This window comes from Equus quagga, chromosome 10, assembly GCF_021613505.1.
Source record: "Equus quagga isolate Etosha38 chromosome 10, UCLA_HA_Equagga_1.0, whole genome shotgun sequence".
NCBI lineage: Eukaryota > Metazoa > Chordata > Mammalia > Perissodactyla > Equidae > Equus > Equus quagga.
This window is the reverse complement of record NC_060276.1, coordinates 16,395,460-16,413,220: the sequence shown is the minus strand read 5'-3', so window position 1 is coordinate 16,413,220 and position 17,761 is coordinate 16,395,460. Positions and strand designations below refer to the sequence as shown.

Below are 17,761 nucleotides of genomic sequence, written 5' to 3'. Positions count from 1 at the left end.
CGCCTGGCTCCGAGCGCCGCGGCGGCTGAGGACGCTCGCTTGAAGCGCCCGGCTTTCCCGCGCTGCGCCGCCTCCTGCTGTGCGCCGCTTCCTCTTCCTCAGACGGTCTTCGGCCCGCCGCTGGCTCCGTTATGGCGACCCTGAGTCCCAGTGTCGTGGTGAGCAGCTTGGCCCGCGGCAGCGGCGGCGGCAGCCAGTCCCTGAGGCGCGGGCCCGCAGTGCGGGGGGCGGCGCGGGGCGGGGGCGACCGCAGCGTCCCGGGGTCGGCTTTACCCCCTCGCCCCGGGGCGGCCAGGGGGGTGGACTTGCGAGGGCTGGGGTGGGTGTGGCCCCAGAGAGCCCCGGGAAAGAGGGCTGCGTGTGGGGAGAGAGGGTGGCAATGGCGTTTTGGTTGACATGTGCCGCCTGCCAGCGTGCTGGGGGGAGGGGCCGCGGGCCGGTTCGGGAAGGATCGGCGGGGAGGGTGGCGACTTCCCCGTGGAGGCCGTGCTCTGTCCGTGCGCGGTGGCGGTGGCGCCGCCGTGGAGGCCCTGGCACGGAGGCCGTGCGGGCGAGGGCGGCTTCCTCTGGCCCCGCAGACGTGAGGAGGCGTCTGCGTGGGAACGCGCATCGCCTCGCTGAACCCTCGCGGCGGCCTCGGGGGCCGGAGCCGTGCCCACCTTTTTAGACCCCACGAAAATAGTGAAACGCTCTTAGGTCATTGGCCCACGGCTCGCCAGGCCTCAAATTCAGATGCGCTGGAGTCTGGACCCGGGGCTCTTTGCTGCTGCAAGGGACAAAAACATGCGAATATGGTCCTTATCCTCAAGGGCATTGGTACCGTAATCAGCCTTTCCTATTCTGTCTCTAACCACATTGGTTCCTTTTCTCGTTTCTCGAACAAGCCGAGCTGCCCCCCTCTCCCCTACTTTTTGATCGTGCTTGCTGAAATAGCCAACCCCCCTCCCGACGGTTAGATGCCTTAGCCTGCGTTGTTATTATTACTGTTGTTGTTTTAGCAGTTACCTGATTACCTGTTGATTCTCTCTCCCACTAAAAGAAACTTGGTGAGGGCAGGAATCACCACTGTAACTCCAGTGCGTGGCATGTAAGAAATTCTCAATAATGGTTTGTTGGATGAACCACTTGAGCCCTTAAAAGGGAAGGATTCTATGTCATATTAGACTTTGTGACTTAAGGTAAAGAGCAGGAGTCTAGCCTGGAATCCTACTTGTTTGGGCTATTTACTAGCTGTGTGGCTTTGGGTTACTTACTTCACCTTTCTGGGCTTTAGTGTCCTTATGTATAAGTGAAGTGCTACCTACCTCTTGGTGTTATTGAAAGGGATTATAAGATGGCCAATGTGAATAAACAACTTTTGCGTGGTCCCTGACTGGGAATAGGAATAATAGCTATCATTGTGTTTATCTACGTAGTCCTATTTACTCCTCAAAACAGCCCTGTAACAGTACTATGATTATTACTGTTTTGCTAAGGAAGAATCTTTGAAGCCTCAGAGAAGTTAAGTGACTTAACCTGTTAACATGCCCATGCCACACAGTTATTAAGAGGGAGCTCAGACTCAAGAGCCAATAGACTTAGGGCCGGCCCGGTGGCGCAGTGGTTAAGTGCGCACGTTCCGCTTCGCCGGCCTGGGGTTCGCTGCTTCGGATCCCGGGTGCAGACATGGCTTCACTTGTCAAGCCATGCTGTGGTGGCGTCCCACATATAAAGTAGAGGAAGATGGGCACGGATGTTAGCTCAGGGCCAGGCTTCCTCAGCAAAAAGAGGAGGTTTGGCAGCAGTTAGCTCAGGGATAATCTTCCTCGAAGAAAAAAGAAAAAAAGAGCCCATACACTTAAATGTTATGCTAATAGTAGGTACTCAAAAAATGGTGGGGGATGTTGTTTTTAATCAGTTGCTGAAGAAGTTAGATGCTTTTAGCTTTGGGGTATGATGCCTGCCCCAGCATACAGTGAATTATTATTGCTAGAACTGGCTGTTAGTTTTGCTTGAACATCAAGATATTCATTGTAATTTTGGTTTGCAAATTTCTGTTCCTTTTTTTTTATTTCCTTCCTATAAATTGTCTGCATGTTAGAGATAACAAACATTTAAATAGTGCTTACTATGTGCTGGTTACTATTCTAAGCCCTTTTCATACTTTAACTAGTTTGATATTTATTTAAAAATGTATGTGGCTCAGAGAGGTTAAGTAACTTGCCCAAGGTCACCCAGCAGTGCTAGGATTTGAATCTAAGTTATCTGGCCCCAGAGTCTGCTCTTAACCTCTCCACTTTTAAGTTAGTAGTGACAATGGTAGATATTTATTTAGTACTTACTGTGTCTTCGGCATCGAGCCAAATATTTTGCAGACATTATATAATGTAAACATCCTGAAGTTACATAATAGGTACCCCATGAGATAGGTAAACACTGGTATGACCTTGGAGGCACAGATTGGTGAAGTAACTTGCCCAACATCACTCAGAGGAAATTGGCCTGCAGATCTGCCTGATAGAACCCATGCTGCTTGTAACTGTCATTAAACTGCCAGGGTAAACTTGGACACACTTGGACTAAGAACAAGCTTCTAGATTTTTGCAAATTAATGTGAAACATCAAATATGCATTATATGGATATAATATCTTCTAAATTTCAGGATGGTGGTGCTAGAAATGTCATCTTGTACTAACTGAGCTTAAATCTTACCCTGCCAATAATTTTCACAGAATTGATAAACTAGTGCATTTTCTTTGTCCACAACTCTATCATTGTTATCAACAGAGTCTAGACCGACATCAGTCAGTGTAGACCAAAGTTATTCTTCGTAACCACCGAGAAATGGAGTAGTTCAGTTTGGGGGTTTCATTCTGCAAGTTGAGTAATGTGACACGCATACTGTAGATCCACCTTAATTCTTTTCTGTCTGTTGTTTCTGTCTGCGTATTGCAGAAAGTTGGTAGGCAGGCAGTGGGGGAAAAAACCCAAAAGAGCCAACCAGATCAGCAGAGAAAGAGGGTCTTGGAGTTTTCTCTAGTTCATTAGGCAGTAACTGAGCCGTGTCGTTTTTTAACTGGGCCCCCTGTGTGAAGAGATGCTAACGATGCACTAGTATACTCTTCTTCCTTTCATAATTATATATTGTGTGGATTCAGTAAGATTTAAATGCTATAAAAGTGTCAACCACCATCATTTATATCAACATGGAGACTCGATTGTTATTTTCCTGCCAGCGGCTGCCAAAGTACTAACATTTAGAATAATTTGACACTAATAAGAATTCAAACACACACTTCAAATTGCTATGGGACTACTATCTTCAACGCTGTGTTTCTGATAATTGATAGGTATGTATTTTTTTGTCCAGAACGGATGTGTTTATCATCCCACTGTGCACACTAATAAAAGAAAAGATCATAGTGTTGGGTAAATTCATGTCCTTGCATATATAGTAGTTATGGGCCCACTTACCTAGGAGCAGCTAATAATTTATCCCTGGGTTGAATAGTCAAGAATGCTGGTTTTAATTCTTGTCACTTTTAGATTCTTGTAAACCTTTTAATTCTTTAGCCCCTAGAAGGGAGGGCAGGCAAGTTATATGTGTAATTTATTTGTAAGACTGATAGAGATTGAAAGATAACCATACTAGTAGCCTAAATTATTTTCACATTTAGGAATATGTGCATGAGTAATTCATAATTTTGGTTTTATGATGCCCTGAGTTATCACAAATTATCCCAAGGGGATGGCATAGTATCTGCTTTGGTGCTTTTTGAAAATTTTAAGATATCTGAATATAAAAGGTAAAAAATATGCCACCTAACAATTTCTGTCCATTCTAGAAGCTTGCAATTGTTGTTGGTTACTAGGAATAAAATAAAATATAATTTATCTATTAGTGTATGTCTTCACAAAGCTTGCATTTTTTTTTTTTAAAGATTTTATTTTTTTCCTTTTTCTCCCCAAAGCCCCCCGGTACATAGTTGTGTTTTCTTCGTTGTGGGTTCCTCTAGTTGTGGCATGTGGGACGCTGCCTCAGCGTGGTCTGATGAGCAGTGCCATGTCCGCGCCCAGGATTCGAACCGACGAAACACTGGGCCGCCTGCAGCGGAGCGCGTGAACTTAACCACTCGGCCACGGGGCCAGCCCCCACAAAGCTTGCATTTTAAGACTCGCTTCCTCACTTCTTTTTAGTCTTGTTTGGACCCATGAACGTGGTTGTTTTTTGACCACAAAGAGACTTAAGCAGTTCTAGTCATAGATGGTGAATAATTTCCTTGTTTGCTGTAATTTTAGATAATATATCTTTGTAATTAGAAATTTTGTGTAAACCACAAAAATTTTAATATATGAAAACCATTATTATATATGTGACACATAATTATTAAGAATTTGAGATCCTAGTTTTACTGGAAAGTAAAATTTTGGTAATTTATGATAGCAAAAGTATTTACTGATTCTAGACAAAAGGCAGATATTAATGTTACATTTTTCAATAATCTTTCATATTAATAAAAGTACCTGTGTAGATTTTATTATTAACAAGTATGTTACAGGTAGGTTAGAATTTGAGAGCTGTGTTCTAAAGCTCTGAGGAGATGCAGTCAGATTTCTGAACTGTGTGGGTAAATGGTAAGTAACTCAGAGCTAGTAATGATCTATCCTTTGATTTCCATTTCAGCCAGAAATGGCCATAGTGGGAAAGGTCGATCTGGAGACAAACTATATTTTGATTTATTTACCACTTCTGGCCCTTCCAGAGCTCCTCTCAAATATTTTGAGGTTGGGCCCTCCCCAAAGCCGCCATCCAGGACCTTCTTTGTGATCTTCTCCAACCATTAAATGTTAAGTTTTTGTTATGGGCTGAATGTTTGTTGCTCTCCTCCTACCCCCATTCATATGTTGAAGCCCTAACCCCCTAGTGTGGTGGTATTTGGAGATGGGGCCTCTGGGAGGTTATTAGGATTAGATAAGGTCGTGAGGTTGGGGCCCTGATCTTTTAAGAAGAAGACACCAGAGAGCTCCCTCCCCACTCCAACCCCCACCACGCGCATAGATAGCTAGGAGAAAGTGGCTGCCTACAAGCCAAGAGAAGCAGCCTCAGAATGATATCTACCTTACCGGCACCTTGATTTTGGACTTGCCAGTCTTAGAACTGTGAGAAATAAATTACTGTTGTTTAAGCCACCCAATCTATGGTATTTTGTTATGGCAGCCTGAGCTGACTAATACAATCCTTTTAGAAGGTGTTGGTAATAACCACATGCTTAGACGTGTGACACCAAGTCACAAATAATAAAACATGTGATTTACGTTCGTACAGAAAGTTGGGCACTGCTATCGCCTGGTTGATTTAGAAAGCTGTGCTACTGCAGTGTCAGAGACATGCCAATCTGGACACTTCACTCAGTTTTCGACCTAGGCAACACAATATAATGACTACTTTAAGCTTGGTATTTCTCTAGGAGGGCGTCATTGGTGCTGGGTGACCTTGGGTTCCAGGTTTATCTTTAGTGTGTATATAAGTCTTGGTAATCACAAGTTTTGGGCTTGTCAAATTAGGTTCAGGTACAAATTACAGGCTTTATTGTGCTGTGTAGTTAGTTGTATATATGTATGTCTTTTTCGCTAGATTATAAGCTCTTTGAGAGCTCTAAATTTATAATCATCTTTGTATCTCCCTGCAAAATCTGTTGTACAGGGCCTTAATCAAGGCGGATGCTGAATGCGTTTTTATGTAATTGAATATATTCAGTACTTTTCTATCAAAGCAGTCGCTGAATTGCTGACTAAGCCATATCAGGTGGGATTAATTAATACCAGATATTAACCAATATCAGATGGGGCAAATAAAGGATAATAAGATTAAAGACCACCAAGTATATTTCTGTCAGCTCTTGTAGAGATTGAGGTTACTGGGCCTGTTTAATATGAAGCTTTGGTGTTTGGGATGATTAAAAACAAGTTCCTGTTTATAGAATTATGTCTTATTTTATGTTATTTCTTATCAGTGATCCAGGCACAAGTGAGGCTACTGAATGAGAGTTTGCCCTCTTAAACTCCTGTAATACTTTACCTGGATCTTTTTCATAGCAGTTTAACACAGTGTCTTATGGTTATTCATGTACATGTCGTGTGTTCTACACTGTAAGCTCCTTGAGGATAGCTGTGTCACATTTCTCTAATCCTCTCTAGTATGTGCAACATAGTAGATACTCAAGTGTTAGTAATAAGAATACAGGTTCTGAATGAGGTCCTCACCATTTTCAAATTAGTATTCTAATATTTGATCATTAAATATGAGCTTAAAAGACTTCGAGTTTTCATTAAATGTAAAATTAGGAAAAGTTGATGTTGATGTCTTGTCATCATGTAAATAAATTACTTCTTATTTAACTTTATATTGTGGAAACATCCACAAGTAGGTATAATAGTATAATGAACTCTCATGTACTCATTGCCCAGTTCTGACAACTATCTATCCATGGCCAATCATATTTCTTAAACTAGGACCCCCCATAAATATATCCCATTTATTTATAGTGAGTTATAACAAAGTTGAGAATTCATGCCTAGAGTACCTCAAGCAATGAAAGTTTTATGAGTTCTTGTTTTTGCCTTTTGGGAAGAGTTATATTAACATGTTTGTTATTCTTGAAATAAATCAACCCTTTGACATTAAATGTGACATATAAATCTAAGAGTATTGATTGAAAATAAAATTTTTTGAATTGGAAATTAATTTGTTGTGTTGACAGAGATAGAATTCCTATTTTGGGGTACATTCCTGCTTGTCTGTCTGTATTAGACTCCGTGTCTGGGATGAACTCCGGGCAGAATTCATATTAGCTTTGATTGAGACGAACAAGACTCTTGAAGATCTTAGGCTGCGTGCAAAACCTGTAGGCCAGAATTGAGTCTTTTTCACAGAAGCAGTAGCCTTCACAAGTATTGCGTATTTCAAAGAGTTCCAGGTGGGTCCTGGTTTATGCTTGTGGCAGAAGCAGTGAGTAAGTGGGAGGAAGGGTGAGTAAGCTTTGGGGAAGCCATTTTGGTGCTCTGGGTCTTAATTTTAAAGCATTATGAAATGGTGCATTTTCGTTCTTGTCAAGTCATAGCAGATATGTTCTGATGAGCCTGACATGAAGGTTTCCCCTCTTATCTTACAGGATCTAGCAAGTCTATCTTCTTATCCCAAAACTTGAACTAAATTTCAGTTTATAAAATTTATAAAAGTAATACCTGCTTATTATAAAGTACTCTTGAAATGCTCCCGTAGGTCACACAAATGTTCCATTTCCCTTTTTTTTTGTAGTAAACGTGTTCTGAAGTGAGCATGATGTAAATGTTGAGGAGATACATTAGCACTTCATCTTAGAGGATCTAGCATAATCTTTTTTCCCAAAAATAAAATTTTCTCCTCTCTATGAAAGCAGTACGTATTTGCTTAAAAACAAATCAATATTGACTTCTGACTGCCCTCAGACCGGCTGCAGGGAGTGCCTGTACACTGCATGCGACTGAACCCCCGTGCCTGTGGGCGTGTCCTGGTCCACCCACTTAATTGCCGCCAGCCTCCTGGCCCTGTGCACAGATACTACCAGAATGACGTGGCAATACTTAAAATTCCACCAAAATCTAGAGAGCTCAAAACAGAGCTTTTGAGACTGAGAGACATTATGAACCTCAAATTTCTCAGAATATAATTATGAATTCTGTGAATAATATTATAAATTCCAAATGGGTGTTTTTTAAATGTGCTGAAAGCCAAGCTACTTGTCTTTAAGTACCTAATACAGTGCTGACTGAAAGAGGAGGTGCTCAGTAGATATTAACCGATACATTGAGATTGAAGTGTGGTTTGACCAATATTCTTGAAAACTGCCAAAGCTCCTATCATCAGCTTCTTGAATGTGATTTGGAGGGTATTTAGTCTTGAGTATCATATGAGATATTGTAATTCTGGTTTATTTTTTTGAATACGATTTAAATATAATGGTGAATGGGAATTGTGAATCAACTATAATTTTAAAAAGTGAAATTGACAATAAAAAAACGTCAGTATTAAGCATGGAAAGTAGCAAGTCCCCACTTCTTGTAGTTGACCATTGTTTTATATGTATATTTCTCCACATCCACCCATCCTTCCTCCTTTCCCTCCTTCCTTCCTTTCTTCCTTTCCTCTGTCCCTCCTTCCTTTTCTTCCTTTCTTTGTATTACAGTTTTTATTGGTAGATTTTGTTTTAACATATCTTTTTAAATGTCCCCATACTTTTTATATGTATGTATAAAAACACATACTACCAAAAGTAATTTATAAGAAAGACTATTGAATTTGTTAAAAAGCAATATATACTCACTGAAGAAAATTTGGAATATGGTATAAAGAACTCAATAAAAATCACTGTAACTCCCGGGGCTGGCCCCGTGGTCGAGTGGTTAAGTTTGCGTGCTCCGCTGCAGGCGGCCCAGTGTTTCGTCGGTTCGAATCCTGGGTGCGGACATGGCACTGTTCCTCAAACCACGCTGAGGCAGCATCCCACATACCACAACTAGAAGGACCCACAAGGAAGAATATACAACTATGTAGTGGGGGGCTTTGGGGAGAAAAAGGAAAAAATAAAATCTTTAAAAAAAAAATCACTATAACTCCCCTCCCCAAGATAATAGTTTTTATGGTTTTGTTATATTTTTTCTTTGTGTATAGATACATATATAATATTTATAAAACTGTAATCATAGTACATTTTACCACCACAGGTACCATCAGGTATCATCAGTGTTACTAAATATTTTGTGTGCCAGGGACTGGGCATACTAAGACAATATGTAGTCATACTCAAACAATCTGGGTTTTTCTACTGTGAAGGTACCTCATGACTTGATTATAACAATCTCAGACTTCTAGGAGTTTGAGTATTTAAGAAATCACTTAGCTTTTTTTGGAGTTTTTTTTCCCTTGCTGTGAGATGAGAGAGGCTATTTGGATTTGGGGTGGGAAAGAGCAGTTTTTCTTGTTCAGTGTGATACTTTAACTTATTAGACTACAGTGTATTAAAAATGTTTTTTTACTAAGTTTTCAAATGTACTCAAAAATGGAGAGAATAGTACAATGGATCCCCATATATTCGTCACTCGTGTTTAAAATATTATCAAGATTTTGACACATTTGTCTTAGCTCTAAAGTTTTTCTTCTGCTCTTAGCTGAGCTAAAGGAAATTTCACATCATTTTATTTCTACAATCTTAACTGTTCATCTCTAAGTCATATGGTTGCTTTTTTATATAACTGTAGTGCATTATTATACCTATCAAAGTTACAGAAAGTTCTTGATATCACATACCTAAATTTCTCTGATAAGCTAAGCTTTTTTAACATCTAAATCCAATCAAGTGTTTGTATCCTGTAATGCTCTCACTGAAACAGCTGTATTTCTTTTTCAGATTAGTGACGATGAACCAGGTTATGACCTAGATTTATTTTGTATACCTAATCATTATGCTGAGGATTTGGAAAAGGTGTTTATTCCTCATGGAGTAATTATGGACAGGTTAGTGAGATCTTAAATTGAAGTTTTTGTTTTTTTCTTATATTGAAGTGTCAGCAACTGTTTTAAGTAGTTGATATTTGAACATAAACTAGGTCAGCTTGTCAGATAATAGATGCTTTCTGTTTTAAAAGGCCTCTTTACAAAAAAGGAGGGAAGGCTTACTGGTTACCCAGTGTAAGGCATGGTATACTAGAAATCTGTAAGGAGTAGAATAAAGTAAACCTTGAAGGGAGAGAGGAAGAATGAATCCAGTCACCAAGTCTTTGATTTCTCAACCCTGAACAGGTAATGGGCTAGGGCTGAATCACATGATGACGAGGTCACATTTTGAGTGTTATGCATGTCTAGCTTGAAAATTTCCCCTTAAGTGAATTTCAGTGAAAAACCTTACTTAGTATTTAAATACTTGCATTGTGTGTCTGACTATTTTGTTTTTGAATTTAAAATTGTAATATCAGTACGTGTGTGTTGTAAAATATTCTAACGAGAGGCTGTAAATGAGAAGAGTAAAGTTCTCTCAGCCGCCTGTGCACATTTCCTCCCTTAACACTGGCTGTGCACATATACTGTATTCAAATATACATACATATTTTAACACATGGGTATGTACTATCATATAGGTCTAAAATTTATTGGACTTTTTTTTTCTGTTAATACATCCAGAGCTATCCCATATATTTTAAAAGTTGCACAGTATTCCACTTTCTGGCTGTATTATAATTGATTTAACCAGTCCCCTATTGATGGACACACAGGATTTCTCTATTATTTTGCCTTTACAGACCATACTAGAAGGGAGTATCCTTTTATACACATTTGAGCACTTGCTCAACTTTATCCATGTGGAAATTCTGGGTCAAGGAGAAGGTGTTTATTGAATGTTTTGATACTGTAAAATTATCCTCCAAAAAGTTATATTAATTTATATTCCTAATGGTGTATGAGAGTGTTCTTGTCCTCACAATCTCTTCTAATAATTATATATTATCAGAGAAATTTTATTTAATCAGAATTTGCCAGCCTGATAGGTGAAAATGGTGTCTTATTTTAATTTACATTTTTAAAGTTTATGATAGATGTTATAGGTACACTGGTTTTTAAATTTTTATTTTTACTTTATGAAGCAAGGATATACTTCATGGGGGCAAAGGATGTGTTTTGTGGAAGTTTAATGCTTAAGGGATATTTGTTACAAAGTTTAAATGTATTTCTATTATATAAATTCATTTCTATTAAATTCCTGATTTTATTTCTGTAGGACTGAACGGCTTGCTCGAGATGTGATGAAGGAGATGGGAGGCCATCACATTGTAGCACTCTGTGTGCTCAAGGGGGGCTATAAATTCTTTGCTGACCTGCTGGATTATATCAAAGTGTTGAACAGAAATAGTGATAGATCCATTCCTATGACTGTAGATTTTATCAGACTGAAGAGCTACTGTGTAAGTATATTTAATACGTGTTTTTAAAAAACCATGGCAACTGTAGGTTTCCTTGTATGTTTTTGAAATTCTGCAAACTGTACTTACATGTTTATTTCACTTAGTTACAGTGAGATTTTTTAATATATTCACTAGTACTTTATATCCAAGTGAAATCCAAGTGAATATGGAGGCTGTGTACTTATTTTAAAGATTTTTGGATTTTTTTAAACCCATTGTAAGAATTGCTGTGGGGACTTGGGGGATACTTTTTTGACTATATACGTGCTGGTTGCAGATAATCCTGTCTGGAGCTGGATTGGTTTGTGGGAGAGTCGTAAGTTGTTCGGAGCTAAGTCTGATTAATAAGGTGGTCAACAATTGTTTTCTACAAAGCACATATGGAGTGAGAGCATTGGCACATTGCAGAAACCGCTTTTGATTCACGGTCACTCTGCCTGTGTTGCACAATCTCAAATGCTTCAGAATAGTGACACAATAAGCAATATTGATGCTGTGGGATGAACCAAGATCAGTGTGATCTTTCACGTGAATTTCCACATGTGAATCATCCACAATTTCTTTGATCATGTAAACTTTTGATTTTTATTACTTCAAACTATTGCTTTGTTTCTGGTTACATGTTGGCATTGTAGTTCCCATGAGTTGCTGTTTTCCTTAAAATTGAGATTTCTCCCAGCTACTTCAAAGATTAGAATAAATGTCCAGTCTTTGCTGTTTCATGAATCAGTATCGTAGTGCATCTTTGTAGAAACTTGGCTTATGTTTACATTTTTGTTGAGAATAAGACTGTTTAACTACATTTAACTTTCAACCTTTATTCTCTCATTTATTTGATCCACGTCTTTGACCTCTTCCACATTTTCATCAGTCCTGTGGGTGACTGGACAAACATTTAAGTATTATCATAGACATTTTCCCAACCTGTTAAAACCCTTTGTGCTCATACATCATCACATTACTTCATACTACTTATCAGCTCCTTCTAACTTGTTAAAGTCTTGCTTGAGTTCAAGACCTGTTTAAATGCAAAATTTTAATTTTTACTCGATAGAAGTTTATTTATTTATTTTGCTGGTTTACACTAAGATTTAATTCTTCTCAGTATAGCTGCTAGTGGTATAGTTGCCCAGCCTTTAACATATCGTTGCTTGGAGTCAAAACATGTACTTACAGTCCACAGTATGGTTTTTCTTTCTGATCTTCTTAAGCACACCCCGATACATGGATGCATAAAAATCCGTCTCATTGGGGCCGCCCCGTGGCCCAGTGGTTAAGTTCACGTGCTCTGCTTCAGCGGCCCAGGGTTTCGCCAGTTCGGATCATGGGCGTGGACATGGCACCACTCATCAGGCCATGCTGAGGTGGTGTCCCACAGGACACAACTAGAAGGACCCACAACTGAAAAATATACAACTATGTACCGGGGGTTTTAGGGAGAAAAAAGGAAAAATAAAATCTTAAAAAAAAAAATTCAGTCTTGTTACTTCATGACTTATACATCATTCCTTTGGGGGTTTGTGCAGCATGTTCTTTCCTTGAAAAAGAAACTTATAAAAAATAGAGGGTAGGGGCCAGCCCAGTGGCGCAGCAGTTAAGTTTGCACGTTCCGCTTCTCGGCGGCCCGAGGTTCGCTGGTTCGGATCCCGGGTGCGGACATGGCACTGCTTGGCGGCCATGCTGTGGTAGGCGTCCCACGTATAAACTAGAGGAAGATGGGCACGGATGTTAGCTCAGAGCCAGGCTTCCTCAGCAAAAAGAGGAGGACTGGCAGTAGTTAGCTCAGAGCTAATTTTCCTAAAAAAAAAAAAAAATAGAGGGTATTTTAACTTTAATATTTTCTTTTTAAAAGTATTTTATAGTTATAAGAGCAATTAGAAGCAATAGAAACACTTTGACATTTTAATTCCATTTTCTACTTTTAGTTTTTTTCCTATTGGTTTTAGGTCTTAGAGGATTATTAAGCTGAACTCTTGAACTGATAAAAACTGTGAAATCTTAAATATAAGCAAAGCGAATTTTTAGGTTAATTTTCACAGAGAGAAAAATAATCTATTTTATGTTAAATTCTGTGTAGATTTACTACTAAACAATCGAAATTAAGAAAACCATCCATATACTTTCTGTTGATTTGAAGTAACATTTCTACCCTATTTAATAATTCATCAGCTTGTCATGGAAGATATTCACATGTGCATATGAAAAACCAGGCAACTTAATTTGATAAAATTATAAGATGGAAATTTTAAATCGTTTGCAGCATCAGTAATGTTGATGTTAGTATAGTTTTATATGCTGATCTTGACCAGTTTGAAATAGTGAATTAAACATTGACTGATCTGTACTAATCCTAAAGAAATGCTTCATGAACTATTAAATGTTCCTGGAATATAGAAAGAAACATAACAGTGTCAATGCATCCTGCTTGTTTTTCTTCAAAACAAAAATTGTATTTTTCTGATTAAAAAAATACGTTATTTTAAAAATCATACAAGCACAGAAAATTGTAAAGGAATTAAGTCACCCTAAATTCCACTACCACTTTTATTTCTAATATTTTAAAGAATTTTCTCTCTATGTATACACACACACATGTTATAGTTTAGATAGTCTTTAATTAGAGTAGTTAGGCAGGGTTTTATTTGCTTAGTGCCTAGATAGGAAATTGCGGATTCCAAATACCATATTTGGAATACCAAATCTAAGATACCACTGATTTTAAGACTTACCACTGCTGTTTGCGCTGCTAAGAATGAAGACACTGTCAGTTATAGTTGCAAGTTGCCATCAATTGTAATATGTCTATGTCAGAGATATTAAAATATGCACGTGCATCTTAGAACAATGAAATGTAGTACTATATAGTCAATGGCCTTTTCTATCCCTAAGGCTCTGTCATATTCAGAAAAATGAAACAGTTAATAAATATGCAAATGTATTTTCTCTATTGTGAGTTTAATTTTTTTTTTTACTGAAATAGGTTAATAAAAAAAATGACGAAGCCTCAGGAGGAAAAGTTGTCAGACAAGTAAATTTTTTGTGGGAGTATTTTTGTGTGGACCTTAAGCAAAGGGAAAATTAGCCTGATTTGTGGTATGTTCAAACTAAATTGCTTACATTAAAATGAAATTGTTCTTAGGATTTGGAATCTTACAGAAAACATTTTTGAGATTATGAATTATCTCCATGTACATTTGAGAACAGTGAGGTGTAGAGGGATGAAGTGACTTGTAGATCATACAGGTCTTTGATTTGAACCCAAGCCTTTAACTTTGTGCAGAACTTAAGAGTCTTATTTGGGAAAACTTAACTGAATTGTGTCCTCTAATAATGGGCTTCCTCTTATTTCTTCATTCTCTATTAGTCAGAAGTTTTGCATGCAACCAATTAATTTTGCCAATTATGGGATTTTTCCTCAATTGTGGTTAGGGTTCATAAAGCTATAACTTTCAGTCTTGATCTTGGAAGTCGCTTGATTAGGCTATCTGTTTAATATATCAAACATGCAAATTATTTTATAGTAATTTGTAAAGAGATGGCTGAGTGAACTTGTTAAAGAAAAATGCAGAAAATATTGGAGTAGTTTCTTCAAGTGTCTCTTTTCTATAAGAAGAGGTCTTTAGCTTTCAGTAACCTTTTTCTGTATGTATTTAGTCAATTGCTTTGAAGTATACTTTTTTCTCTAGAACAGTTGAAGTTAAATGTAAGTGTACCACTTTGATGTTGACACTAGATAGTCTAAAGCTTATCTTCTATTTATCTATTTTTATATACATAAAGGAAGTGAGTGATTTATGCCTTTCTCCTGCTTATTGAATTGAGACTGTAGATATGGGTGGGAGAAAGAATTTGTTCAGTTTAAATTGGCAGGCATGGGGATGTGTACTAACCGTGTGGCATAAGGAAACTGTAACAGAGCTAGGGTCAAAAGTATACTTCTTAGCTCTTTCCTGTGGATTTTCACTTTGATGTAGTCCTTGTCATGCAACTGAGCTTTTATATAAGCACCCTGCTTCTTAAAACATAAAGGTCATGTTTAAGTTTGGTCCCATGAAACTACAAATTTTGTTAAAAAAAAATTAAGGAAATTGATTAATTCACTCAGCAAACACATACTTATCTGTTGTATGCAAAGTACTATCTTAGGCCATGAAAAATAATTCTGTTGAACATGTTTATTTTATCAGATCCTAGTCCTAAACCAGACATGGAATGAGAAGCATGAATATAGGATGCATTAATTTCTGAAGGTTTGGAAACAGTGTACTTGAAAATACCAGATATTAGATGGTAGCACCTAACTCTTCAATCTTTCCTCTTACTATGTTGTGCTAAATGGAATCTTTGATTTGCTTAGAGCAGTGCTCACCAGTAGTACTTTCTGCAGTGATGGAAACGTTCCATGTTTGTGCAGTCTAATACAGAGCCACTAGCCCCATGTGGCTGTTGAGCACTTGGAATATGTCTTATGTAACAGAGGAGCTGAATCCTTAATTTTATTTAATTTTAAGTAATTGCCACATGTGCTTAGTGGCTACTGTATTGGTAGTGCAGGATTGGATCATCTATAAGGGCCCTACTTTATCAGCATCATTTCTTTTTTAACTGATAATTGCTTTTTTTTTTAAAAGCAACATGTTCTTTTAAAAGAACCCGTACAATACAGGTAAATAAATTAACTTAGTACCTGGATGCATATCCTTCCAGACTTATTTTTTTCCTGTGTATATTTTTAGAAAATTGGATATCATCCATTTTTCATCTGAGGTGCACTCTGCCTTTAAAAGTATGTGGTTTTCATATTCTCACTTTTGTTGATATTTGATCACGGTACAGGAAAACAGTTAAAGGACAGAGGATGGTTGAGATTATGATATGATGAGGAAACATTATTGAATATGGTGGTCTTGGGCCTAGCTGGATGTAGAGGGAATGACTGTTTCACAATAACTCCCTTCTAGGGTCCTGAAAGAATGTTGTGAAGTTCACTGCAAAAAAGCAAGCTGTGGGGGCCAGCCCGGTGGCATAGCGGTTAAGTTCCCACGTTCTGCTTCTTGGCGGCCCAGGGTTTGGATCCCCGGTGCGGACATGGCACCGCTTGGCAAAAGCCATGCTGTGGTAGGCCTCCCACATATAAAGTAGAGGAAGATGGGCATGAACGTTAGCTCAGGGCCGGTCTTCCTCAGGACAAAGAGGAGGATTTGCAGTAGTTAGCTCAGGGCTAATCTTCCTCAAAAAAAAAAAATAATAATAAAAGCAAGCTATGTAGTGCTAAGCCACTAAATGCTAACCCAGCTTGGTGATTGGCCTCTCTGCATCCTCTTCTTGTGGCTTCAACCTCTTTGTTCCAAGCAGTTCTTTTGCAGCCCATTCATTACATATTTTCACACATCTTTTTCTTCTCTTTTCCTATACCAAGCTTCAGTTCTTGTTTCTACCTAGAGGCTTTCAAAATTCCTAGGGATAGACAAATAGTAATAAAGTTTCTTCATATTTCCCTTCTCATTTTTTCACCTAGACTCAAGAAGGGTAGACATCATGGAAACACAGATGCTAAGGGTATGTATTTGTAGACTCAAAGAGCTTCTCTGGGAATTTTATGTAGTTGACAGTGACACCTTGAGTTAAGGGCACATTAGGCTCTCTGGCTGGGAGGAATGAGGAGATGGGATGGTAGAGAAGAGGGAAGAGCAACTCTCGGGGGCTCCCCCCTCTCCTGTGCCAGTCCCATCATCTCTTTGAAGATGAGGTATATAAGAGTCAGTCAGTAATGTAATGAAGTGGGGATACAGTGGGAAGCTTGTTCGAGAGAGGGAGAGTGGGAGGGAAATTCCCCTGGTGGGCTAAATGATCCATGGATGCCGTTTGTATGCACTTTGGGCACTTATACCTGTATTCTAGCACAGTGGACTGTAACGTTTTCTTCAGTGACTCTTCTTTTTTAGCCTCTATTTAAAAGGTGGCTTTTTCCATGAAAAAAGCCTCAGAAGAGATTTAAGCTAAAAACCTTGGAGTGAACAGGAATATGGGGATTGGGATGCTAGTGGAGCAGCAGTGTCTTGCGTGCTTGGAGTTCTCTTGTCTCTTACCCTATCACCATAGCCTTTGGATCACTGGGGTTTTTCCATGACTCCATATTTTGCAGTTAGATCTTTACTCCCTTTGTGAAAAAGGGTCAGTTGGAGTTGGACTGTAATACCAAATATCTACAGAAGATGGCACTGTTTAACTTTATTTACAGCGTGAATCATTTACTATGATTCACTCTCATTGAAAGCTTCAGGTTTTCTACAGTTTTTTGGCTATTAATCAATTCTCTGTATTTGAAACTTTTTTTAAGTTAGTTAGAAGGGTGTCTGTAATTGCCTTAAGATGAGACTATGCAAGAGATTTTTTGATAGCAGAGTTCATATTTGTATTTAGTTTGTAACACTGAATAGTATTGGCCCATTTGTGTTTTTCAAAAATAATACTCCATAAAAAATGGAAATGTGTTTAGAAGCATATGACAAAAATACAAGTATATAAAAGTAAAATGTTGTGTGGTGTTTTTTTTTGTTTTTTGTTTTTTGTTTTTTTTTTGCTGAGGAAGATTTGCCCTGAGCTAATATCTGTTGCCAATCTTAATCTTTTTGTATGTGAGTCGCCGCAGCACGGCCACTGACGAGTGGTGTCAGTCTGTGCCCAGGAACTGAATCCAGGCCACTGAAGCAGGGCACACCAAACGTAACCACTAGGCCTCTGGGGCTGGCCTATTGTAAACTTTTTAAAAATGCTGAACAAAAG

General features: G+C 38.5%; 1 protein-coding gene across 1 annotated transcript in view; it reads left to right on the top strand.

The window, feature by feature from the left end:
• The first annotated feature begins 6 nt into the window (after positions 1 to 6).
• HPRT1 (hypoxanthine phosphoribosyltransferase 1) overlaps positions 7 to 17,761 on the top strand; it is a 33,664-nt gene continuing 15,909 nt past the window's right edge. Inside the window, exons 1-3 of the mRNA XM_046673681.1 lie at positions 7 to 158; positions 9,427 to 9,533; positions 10,792 to 10,975. Coding sequence (XP_046529637.1) covers positions 132 to 158; positions 9,427 to 9,533; positions 10,792 to 10,975 — 318 coding nt within the window. The 5' untranslated portion in view covers positions 7 to 131. The remainder of the gene's footprint in view (positions 159 to 9,426; positions 9,534 to 10,791; positions 10,976 to 17,761) is intronic.